Here is an 11,390-nt window from a genome sequence, read left to right as displayed (position 1 = left end):
ATCAGGCACAGAAACCTCTTACACCTCAATTTCAGGTGCTTTGAAATCTGAATGACCATCCCTTCAAACTTCCCCTATCAAAGTATATTTCACACATGCCATTTAACCTGTTTTAAGGCGGGTTCCCACAAAACTAGTGCAAATCCATGTCCAATCACTTTCTCATTATGGTGTACAAGAAAGAAACTTCATTTTATCCAGGTAAGTTTGCTTCCTTTCCCCCTACCTCCAACTGTTGCTTTTCCTTACTTGCATTCATGTGGATGTTTTAAATTTATATTTTGGATTTTCATTATTCAGTGTGTACAAAATTCAGATGTGTAATACCTAACCTTGTTTTTTACTTTGTTTTTACAATCACCTAGCCTTGTTTCCACATGATAAGCTCTCCCTTAGCTAAGAAGGACTACCCACCCCCTTCCTCTGGCCAAGAATTTCGACCTTTAGCCATCTCTCGGTCGCCGACTAATAAAGGACTCTTAAATTTGTCTCAAAGTGTGTCATTTCTCTAACTCACTCGGGTACAACAGATGCAGGATTTAGAAGGGATTGCAAAAATCACTTAAAAAAAAAACAATCCATTACAACCTTTTCAGTAAAGCCTCTTAATGGGGAAATGTGATATGTGACTAGGAAGTTGAGTAATTTTCTTAGATGAAAGTATAAAATAAAAAGAAGCTCTCATCACAAATGTGGATGGGGGGAAGAGGACAGACTTCATGCAGGGCTGGAGTTGAACAGGGTTCAGGGATGAAAACACACCTTACTACCCTCGCTTCCCCTTCTCTACTTTCAAGACTGAACCAATGTGCCCTATACAAGGCGAAGGATACACCCGGTTACTCCGCAGTGATTATAGCGGAGATTCACTAGGTGCAGCCTAAAGCGGGACGCAGTCTGGGGGCCACCGTCACAAGCTGCACGCAGCAACCTACAGTTGTTGAAATTAATGTTTCTAGAATGTGAGGTGATTAAAAAAAAATTAATCACTTCCTGGCCCAGCGTGGTTGCTTGCCTGTAATCCTAGCACTTTGGGAGGCCAAGATGGGAGGATCGCTTAGAATCCAGGAGTTGGAGACGAGCCCAGGCAACATGGCGAGACCTCCTCTCTACAAATTAAAAATTAGCCAAGCACGGTCGCGCACGCCTGTAGTTCCAGCTACTCGGAGGCTGAGGTGGGAAGATCCCTTGGAGTTCCAGGCTGCAGTGAGCCGTTATTGCGCCACTGCACTCAGGCCTGGGCGACAGAGCGAGAACCTATCCCCCATGCCCCAAAATATCACACTTCTTGAGGGAATGGTTCAAACTAAACATCCCACTTTGTGCGTAACTTTACATTCAATCCATCATCCCCTCAAGAACAAAATGTTCTTTCTCCCCCTCAAACATGGAGGGCAGAAAAACAGACGTTCTCTGAAACCCACCGAGCACGCTGTTTTCCTGAGACGGAAGAGACGGATAAGAGCCGCTACTGCGCACAGCCTAGTGGGGGAGGACGGCAGCTAGGAAGGGCCAAACTTGGCCGCAGCAGCGCCGGAGCGCGCTCGCGGCCCACCGCGTGCGACGTCAGCCTTGCCCCGGCAGAGCTTCACGGGAGGAAAGGCGGGATTCAGGGTGGGCGGGTGCCTTGCGAAGAGGAAACGAACTTGGAGGAAAACTAGAGGATCTCGCCCCCTGCCCGTGACAGCTTAGGGTCGCCTACTTTTTGTGGACACACTACCGTCCACGGAGTGCGGAGGCCGCCTGCAGTTTTCTAGCGTCCCTGTGAGACGCACGGTGGCGCATACCCGAGAGTGCCAATCCCGGGCTGACTGGAGGGCGGGCTCTTCAAATTTGAATTGCGGAAGTGTTGTGTGAGAGTATCTCGCGGAGGGGGTAAGCGTCGCTTGGTGCCCGGCCACCGCGGGCAGGGACCACCGTGGGCCTGAGGCGCGAGCCAGGCGGCGTCCGGCCTTACCTCCGCGCGGAGCCGAGCCGGGACTGCGGCAATCTGTCCCTGCAAGGCCTTTCACCCAAGGTACGTCCTCCCGCGCCCTCCGCTAGCCTCCTGCCGTGGGTCCCCGTCGATGGTGGGCGTCCTGCCCTTTAAGCTTGTCGGCTCACGCAGTTTTATTTATTTATTTATTTATTTATTTATTTATTTATAGATTTCTGGCTTTGGTACTGATTTTACAGCTTCGCACTCGATGTTCACTTGTTGCATGTCTACTGTACTTAAGAGAGTAGAACACGATTGCTCAGATTTATTTCGATGGTGAGCGTTCTAGGTCTTTGTTCTAAAATAATTTTTTTTTTTTTTTTTTTTTTTTTTTTAAGAATACCAAGTGGGAAAATTATATGCCTCACTACCCAAGTCTTCCCCTTGGGACCCCAGGACCCACCGGGCTATAGAAGCAATTGATCATTCAGCTTATGTTTTCTTCTGGTTAAATTGCATGCTTGTTGCAAACAGCTTTAGATATTAATAAAATTATTTAGAAAATGGTCGGGCGCAGTAACTCACGCCTGTGATCCCAGCACTTTGGGAGGTCGAGGCGGGTGGTCTTTGAGCTCAGGAGTTCAAGAAAATGGTAGGCCGCTTCACCCTGCCCTTCGAAGATAATCACTGTTTACAATTTGGTTCACTGCTTCCAGAGTTTTTCTCTATGCTTGTTTGTGTTTTATTTATTCATTTAAATTTTTTTACACAAATGCAATTATATGTTGTTACTTTCTTTTTCAATTTAATATTTCTTGGACGCTTTTCCGTGTAAGCACATGTATATATATTTATTGAATACACAGAGTAAATTGTATGGATGTGTGGAATTTATTTTGTCCTTTATTGGTAAACATCTGGGTTGTTTAATTTCATTTTATGCTGCAGGTACTGCAGCATGAATTTCCCTGTTTGGTGGCTGTGTAGACTATGCTGCCTTTTGGTAAAGAACTTAAGCTATGGAGTCGGGTAGAATCGGATCCTATTTCTCACTTACTGTCAAGTGACCTTGGTCAGGTTACTTAACCACCTTATACCTTAATTCCTCTTTTTTCAAATTGGGAGTAATAACAGTACTTAACTCTTTCGAGTTAAGCTGTTAGATTATATAGTGACTGGCATGTAAATATTCAGTAAATATCGACTATTATGATACATATATATTTGCATTCTTATGCAGATGTTTCTATAGGAAAAAACAAGTTAGAAGTGGAATTCCCGTGTCAATAGTATGCAGACTTGCATTTTGAAATTAATCTTTACCAATGTGATACGAAAAAAAATCACTGTTTTAGTTTGCATTTCCATTTATGAGTAAAATTAAGTGTCACTTGACTCGTTTGTTGGCCTTTTTGTATTCTATTAATTGCCTTTCATGTCCCGTGACGGTTTTCTGTTTTGTACATTTTTTAAAGTTGATTTATTAGGTCTCTTTGAATGTTATGTAAATTAGCACTTTGTCATATGTGCTGAGTATTTTTTTCAAGTGTATCATTTGCCTGTTAAAATTCTATTTTTCCCCTAATTCTGTGTCCCAGTTTTGGTTAGTGTGCTCTGGGATTTTTGACCCATTCCATAGTAATAGTTATTATTACTGCTACCACTACAGTAAATTCTTACAAGAACTCTCCATGTCTTTTTGGAAGGAGGAGGAGGAGTAGTTATATTCAGGATCATATACATAATTGTTTAGTTTCAGTTCTGTGTTTATATGTGTCACTTGTAACTGACTGTCATATGTTCTGAGAAGTACATTCTCAGGAAATTTTTTCATTGTGCCAGTATCATAAAGTGTACTTATAAAAACCCAGGCTATATGTTATAACCTATTGCTTCTAGGCTTCAAACCTGTACAGCATGTTACTTTACTGAATATTGTTGGCAGTTGTAACATAATGATAAGTATTTGTGTATCTAAACATACCAAAATATACAAAAGGTACAGTAAAAATAAGTTTAAAAAAAGGGTACACCAAAATAATCTTATGGGTTTGATGTCATTATGCAGTGCATCACTGTACTACAAATGCTTATGGCCAGATTTTTTTTTTTTTTTTTTTTTTTTTTTTTTTTTGAGACAGTGTCTTGCTGGAGTGCACTGGTGCGATCTCCGCTCACTGCAAGCTTCGCCTCCCGGGTTCACGCCATTCTCCTGCCTCAGCCTCCCGAGTAGCTGGTACTACAGGCGTGTGGCACCATGCCTGGCTAACTTTTTGTATTTTTAGTAGAGACCGGGTTTCACCGTGTTAGCCAGGATGGTCTCCATCTCCTGACCTCGTGGTCCGGCCCCCTCGGCCTCCCAAAGTGCTGGGATTACAGGCGTGAGCCACCACGCCCGACCTGGCCAGCCCTTTCATCCAGTGGTTTTCCCATTCCCGTGTCTTTATGTTGAAAACAACTTTTTTCCCCCAGTACATCAGCATTTGTCAGTTTTTAGAATAAGTTTTAAGGATTAGATTTTCCAAACAACTTTGAGCAGTTAATGAAAATGGAAACATACTTTCTCCAGTCTGAGAGGAACTAACCATTTCTTGTTGCTGACCTCCATCTGTTAGGTCAACAAATGTGCTTGGCTTCAGGACAGGCTGTTCTTTCCTCCACTTGAGGGATGCCAGTTGTTAAATCTCCACTAATGTCTGTGTTTCATCAGAGGCTGATTTCTTTGTTTTGCTCTTTTGACTAGGAAGGAAATGGAGCTTCAGATCTGACCTGGATGGACTATCTAGACCCAGTGGTGTTCTTGTTTATGTATTCTGCAAAGCCTCTGTGGTCAGAGGAAATTGTAGATGATTTTTTTTTTTTTTTTTTTTAGTTTTACAAGACTGTATATATTTTCTATTTATATTCCTCTTGTCCCATTTTTCATATACATTATATCATCTGATTTTATTATGTCTCATATTTTATTTGTGAGATTTCCTTTTTTTTTTTAGTTGTCATGTCTCCTTTTTATTATTATTATTATTATTATTATTATGCTTTAAGTTCTAGGGTACATGTGCATAACGTGCAGGTTTGTTACATATGTATACTTGTGCCATGTTGGTGTGCTGCACCCCTCAACTCGTCAGCACCCATCAACTCATCATTTACATCAGGTATAACTCCCAATGCAATCCCTCCCCCCTCCCCCCTCCCCATGATAGGCCCCGGTGTGTGATGTTCCCTTTCCCCAGTCCAAGTGATCTCATTGTTCTGCACACGTATGTTTATTGCGGCACTATTCACAATAGCAAAGACTTGGAATCAACCCAAATGTCCATCAGTGACAGACTGGATTAAGAAAATGTGGCACATATACACCATGGAATACTATGTAGCCATAAAAAAGGATGAGTTTGTGTCCTTTGTAGGGACATGGATGCCGCTGGAAACCATCATTCTTAGCAAACTATCACAAGAACAGAAAACCAAACACGGCATGTTCTCACTCATTGGTGGGAACTGAACGATGATTTTTTTTCTCTGCATTCTGTCTTTAACAAACCACTGGCAAATACTGACTGCTTTTTTTTTGGCTTATATTGAGTTGCTATTTATCACATGGTGGGAGAAAGGTCTCCTAGAGCAACTTTCTGTGTCTTTGGGAGGGGAAGTGGAATTTGAGGATTTTTCAGAATCTTGGCTACTCACCTTTATCCTACTACTTGCCTGAATTGGGGGCAGGGACATTAGGAAACAGTAAGCTCTGTTTGGTTCTTGTAACCTTTCAGTGTGACCACAATTATCTGACTTTAAATGAAGACAGTTCTGCATGTCCATTACAGACTGGTTCTGTTTTCAGTGCTGCTCGCTTATTTGCAGTTTTTACTTTCTGTTCAGCGTCTCATTAGGCTCTGAGGAATTTAGATTGTGTAAACCTGAACATTCTTTGTCGTTTTGCTTTGCAGTTTTCCAGTTTATTATTATTATTATTATTATTATTTTGAGACAGAGTCTCACTCTGTCACCCAGGCTGGAGTGCAGTGGTAGTATGATCTCAGCTCACTGCAACCTCCGTCTCCCGGGTTCAAGTGATTCTCCTGCCTCAGCCTCCTGAGTAGCTGGGACTACAGGCGTGTGCCACCACATCCAGCTAATTTTTGCATTGTTAGTAAAGACGGGGTTTCACTGTGTTGGCCAGGCTGGTCTTGAACTCCTGACCTCAAGTGATCCTCCTGCCTTGGCCTCCCAAAGTGCTGGGATTACAGGCATGAGCCACCGTGCTCAGCCGAGTTTATTCATTTTTTATTTTGAGAGATTGTATAGCTTTATTGCCTTTCTTTGAAATGAACAGCTAAGCCAGACATGGTGGCTCACACCTGTACTCCCAACACTTGTGGGAGGCTGAATCAGGAGGATCACTTGAGCCCAGGAGTTCAAGACCAGCCTGGGCAACATAGGGAAACCCTGTCTCTATAAAAAAACGTAAAAAAACATAGCTCAGGTGGTTCATGCTTGTAATCCCAGCACTTTGGGAGGCTGAGGCAAGTGAATCACCTGAGGTCAGGAGTTAGAGACCAGCCTGACCAATATGGTGAAACCCCGTCCTACTGAAAATACAAAAATCAGCCGGGTGTGGTGGCATGCGCCTGTGATCCCAGCTACTTGGGAAGCTGAGACAGGAGAATTGCTTGAACCCACGTGGTAGCGATTGCAGTTAGCCAAGATCACATCACCGCACTCCAGCCTGGGCGACAGAGCGAGACTCCCCCTCAAAAACAAAACAAATAAACAAAAAAAGAAAAAAGAAAACATAGCAAAGGTGCAGTGGCACACTTGTGGTCCCAGCTACTCTGGAGGCGAAGGTAGGAGGATTGCTTGAGCCCAGATTTCGAGGTTGCAGGGAGCCCTGATCACACCACTGTACTCCAGCCTGGGTGACAGAGACACTGTCCCAAAAATAAAACAGAAATGAAGTGAACGGCTAATATTATAACTTCCCAGTACAGAACTCCTGGAACTAGCCCATCATAAACATATACATGCATGCATTAATATGTATTTGCAGGATTCATATTCTGTGGAAGAATTACAGTGGTTTTTAGGAGCTCCAGACTCCCAAGATAGCCTTCTTTGTTGACTGTTGTAATTTAGGGATATTTTCCTTCTTTTTTTCTCTGTTATCATAAATTATTGGATTAAATAATACTTTTTATATTAATTGCTTATTTCTCACAGAAGTAGTTGTAGATAAAGATACTTGATATTTTTTGGTCTGACTATGTTAGAATTTTCTGTGATAGGTTTTTTTATGTTTATATGATGTTAACTAATTGGAATAGTTATAAATTCAGCTATAAGAGATGCTGTAAGTCTAGACTAGTAAGTTCCAGGGTCCTTGGATTGAAATATTTTATTTATTTACCAAATATTAGTTAATGCAACTATATGGTTTCTTACCTAGAACCTTAATTTCTAGGTGTGAATAACAAAATTTATACATAAGAAACAAGTTGCAGCCGGGCTCAGTGGCTCACGCCTATAATCCCAGCACTCTGGGAGGCCGAAATGGGCGGATCACCTGAACTCAGGAGTTTGAGACCAACCAGCCTGACCAACATGGAGAAACCCCGTCTCTACTAAAAATACAAAATTAGCCAAGCGTGGTGGTGCATACGTATAATTCCAGCTACTCGGGAGGCTGAGGCAGGAGAATTTCTGGAACCTGGGAGGCAGAGGTTGTGGTGAGCTGATATCCCGCCATTGCACTCCAGCCTGGGCAACAAGAGGGAAACTCTGTCTCAAAAAAAAGAAAGAAAGAAAGAAAGAAAGAAAGAAAGAAGGAAGGAAGGAAGGAAGAAGAAGAAGGAAGAAGGAAGAAGGAAGGAAGGAAGGAAGGAAGGAAGGAAGGAAGGAAGGAAGGAAGGAAGGAAGGAAGGAAGGAAGGAAGGAAGGAAGGAAGGAAGGAAGGAAGGAGAGCTAAAACTATGTAAAGTCAAGTACAGTATTTTTGCTAAAAATTCTAAATAGCACTACATTAAAAGAAATCAAAATGAAAATAATTTACCATTTATTTGAGGATTTTTCAGCTAAGATCTTAAAATGTAAATGCTCTAGAGCATAAAAAATCAGGATTGGGTATTATTAAATAATTGAATAGTTTTTTTTAGCTTTTATAGACTAGATCATTGTAGTTGCTGCCTTAAAATATAACTGCCTAAAGGGAAAAATTATATTTGTGGAACTTTATCTTTTTTTTTTTTTTTTGAGACGGAGTCTGGCTCTGTCTCCCAGGCTGGAGTGCAGTGGCCGGATCTCAGCTCACTGCAAGCTCCGCCTTCCGGGTTTACACCATTCTCCTGCCTCAGCCTCCGGAGTAGCTGGGACCACAGGCGCCCACCACCTCGCCCGGCTAGTTTTTTGTATTTTTAGTAGAGACGGGGTTTCACTGTGTTAGCCAGGATGGTCTCGATCTCCTGACCTCGTGATCCACCCGTCTCGGCCTCCCAAAGTGCTGGGATTACAGGCTTGAGCCACCGCGCCCGGCCAAATGAAAATAATTTACCATTTATTTGAGGATTTTTCAGCTGAGACCTTAAAATGTAAATGCTCTAGAGCATAAAAAATCGGGATTGGGTATTATTAAATAATTGAATAGTTTTTTTTTAGCTTTTATTAGACTAGATCATTGTAGTTGCTGCCTTAAAATATAACTGCCTAAAGGGAAAAATTATATTTGTGGAACTTTATCTTTTGTAATCTAATGTATTGCCATTTGCATGCATCTTTTATTTCATTTTGTTTTGTTTTATTTTATTTTATTTTGAGACGAGGTCTTGCTCTGTCACCCGGGCTGCAGTGCAATGGCACAATCATGACTCCCTGCAGCCATGACCTCCCAGGCTCAAGTGATCCTCCCTGCTCAGCCTCCCAAGTAGCTAGTACTACAAGTGTGTACACCATCACACCCAGCTCTTTTGTTAAGGAGACTTTAATAAAAATAAAATTTTAGTCTGATTTGTGAGCTATAGATTATCTAGTATTGTTATGAACCAGTTAAACATTTTAATTAGTATAATGTTGTGGAAAGCAAATAAACTTTAAACATTTTCTGCACCAAAGCGTGATAAAGGCTGATTTTACATTGAACTACAGGTTTCTGTGGATCGCTTCTGAAGTTCTATATGAAAATTGTGCTTAAGTGAATTTTCTGTTAGAAGAACTTGGTTGCTACTGCCTTGTCAAGATGATTGCAACACCTTTGAAACATTCAAGAATTTACTTACCTCCAGAGACATCTTCTGAAAGGAGAAATCTGCCCATGGATGCAATATTTTTTGACAGCATTCCTTCAGGCACACTTACTCCTGTAAAAGATTTGGTGAAATATCAGAACTCCTCTTTAAAATCGAATGACCATAAAAAGAATCAGTTCCTAAAAATGACCACTTCTAACAATAAAAATATATTTCAATCAACTATGCTAACAGAGGCTACTACCTCTAACAGTTCTCTTGATATCAGTGCTATAAAGCCCAACAAGGATGGATTAAAAAATAAAGCAAACTATGAATCACCGGGAAAAATATTTCAAAGAATGAAAGAAAAAGTACTGCGTGACAAGCAAGAACAGCCACCAAGAAACAGTAGTTTGTTGGAACCACAGAAAAGTAGAAATAATGAAACCTTCACTCCTAACAGAGTTGAAAAAAAAAAATTGCAGCATACCTATCTATGTGAAGAAAAGGAAAACAACAAATCATTCCAGTCAGATAACAGTTCACTAAGAGGTTAGTTTTATGTGTTAGCTAAAAAGCTGTAATGTCTTAAGTGTTTAATGTTTCAGACACTGTTTTTGGTACTCAGAATATAGCAGTGAACAAAATGGACAAAAATCCTTGCCCTTGTGTAGCTCACATGCACGTTGTGGGAAGACATAATTAACATATTAAATAAGTAATTTTTATGGCATAGTAGAAGAGGAAAAGTGGAAAGAGAAAAAGCAGAATTAGGATAATGGGAAGAGTTGGAGGGGTATGTAATTTTCAGTGGGGTGGTCAGAGTAAGCTTCAATAATTTGAATTTGGGAATTTGAGCCCACAAAATTGAATGTGATGATAGATACTTGTATCTTGAGGAATGGGGAAAGATGATCTAGGCATCTGTTACAAATGCCTTGAAATCAGGCCGGGCGCAGTGGCTCAAGCCTGTAATCCCAGCACTTTGGGAGGCCGAGATGGGCGGATCACAAGGTCAGGAGATCGAGACCATCCTGGCTAACCCGGTGAAACCCCGTCTCTACTAAAAAATACAAAAAACTAGCCAGGCGAGGTGGCGGGCGCCTGTAGTCCCAGCTACTCGGGAGGCTGAGGCAGAAGAATGGCGTAAACCCGAAAGGCGGAGCTTGCAGTGAGCCGAGATCCACTGCACTCCAGTTTGGGCGACAAAGCGAGACTCCGTCTCTAAAAAAAAAAAAAACAAACAAATGCCTTGAAATCGCATTCCTGACATGTTGAAGGACAGCTATAAAGTTAGTGTGTCATGGAGTGAGTAGATAGAGCTCAGGAGGAAGGGATAAATAAGAGTGGGTCAGATAATATAAGGGCTTTATAGGTAAATGTAAGAGTTTTGGCTTTTACTGTGAGCAGAATAAGCCATTGGAGGGTTTTGAGCATGTGAATGACAAGATCTGACTTATGAGGTTTTTGTTGTTGTTGTTTTTTAATTAACCATTGTGTACAATGACTTATGTTTTTAAAATATCATTCTGGCTGTTCTGAAATAGAGTTACTGCAGTAAGTCAGATGACAGCCAGTGCTGGCTTGGTTCAGGTGTTAGTGGTGCAGATAGTAAATGTACAGATAGTACATGGCTGGACTCTGGCTGTGTTTTGAAGGTAGAGCCGATAGGATTAGCTCATAGATTGGGTGTAGAATGTAAAATAAAAAGATATAAAGGATAGCTCTAGGGTGTTTTTTTTGTTTTATGTTTTTGGTTGTGGCCTAAGCAACCAGGAGGATGATTTAATTGAGGGAGGAATGGAGTATGGGCTCATTAATATTTTGTTATGTTAATTTTGATAATCTCTATTAAAAATCTAAATTTAGGTATTAGGGTGTTGGAAAAAACTAGTTGGAATTTGGGGAATTGATCAAGGTGAGAAAAGTACATTGGGGCATCATTAGCACCTAAATGGTGTTTTAAAAGCAATGAGATTAGATGAGGTCATCAAGGAGTAAGTGTAGAAAGAGAAAACATTCAAGATCTGGGTCCTGGGGTACTCCAGCATTTGGAAGGTAGAAGAAAGAGTAGAAAGGCCGGCCGGGTACCGTGGCTCACGCCCATAATCCCATCACTTTGGGAGGCTGAGGCAGGAGAATCACCTGAGGTCGGGGGTTCAAGACCAGCCAGACCAACACGGAGAAACCCCATCTTTACTAAAAATACAAAATTAGCCAGACATGGTGGCACATGCCTGTAATCCCAGCTA

General features: G+C 41.5%; 1 protein-coding gene across 2 annotated transcripts in view; it reads left to right on the top strand.

Annotated features, from left to right (window-relative positions):
- The first annotated feature begins 1,647 nt into the window (after positions 1-1,647).
- MIS18BP1 (MIS18 binding protein 1) overlaps positions 1,648-11,390 on the top strand; it is a 57,765-nt gene continuing 48,022 nt past the window's right edge. For both annotated transcript variants that reach the window (XM_030930055.1, XM_030930054.1), the window contains exons 1-2: positions 1,648-2,017; positions 9,056-9,690. In XM_030930055.1, the coding sequence (XP_030785915.1) occupies positions 9,147-9,690 (544 nt within the window). In that variant the 5' untranslated portion in view covers positions 1,648-2,017; positions 9,056-9,146. The remainder of the gene's footprint in view (positions 2,018-9,055; positions 9,691-11,390) is intronic.

Source organism: Rhinopithecus roxellana, chromosome 5 (assembly GCF_007565055.1).
Source record: "Rhinopithecus roxellana isolate Shanxi Qingling chromosome 5, ASM756505v1, whole genome shotgun sequence".
Classification (NCBI taxonomy): domain Eukaryota; kingdom Metazoa; phylum Chordata; class Mammalia; order Primates; family Cercopithecidae; genus Rhinopithecus; species Rhinopithecus roxellana.
The sequence above is the reverse complement of the archived record's forward strand: the minus strand, read 5'-3'. Positions and strand labels throughout refer to the sequence as shown.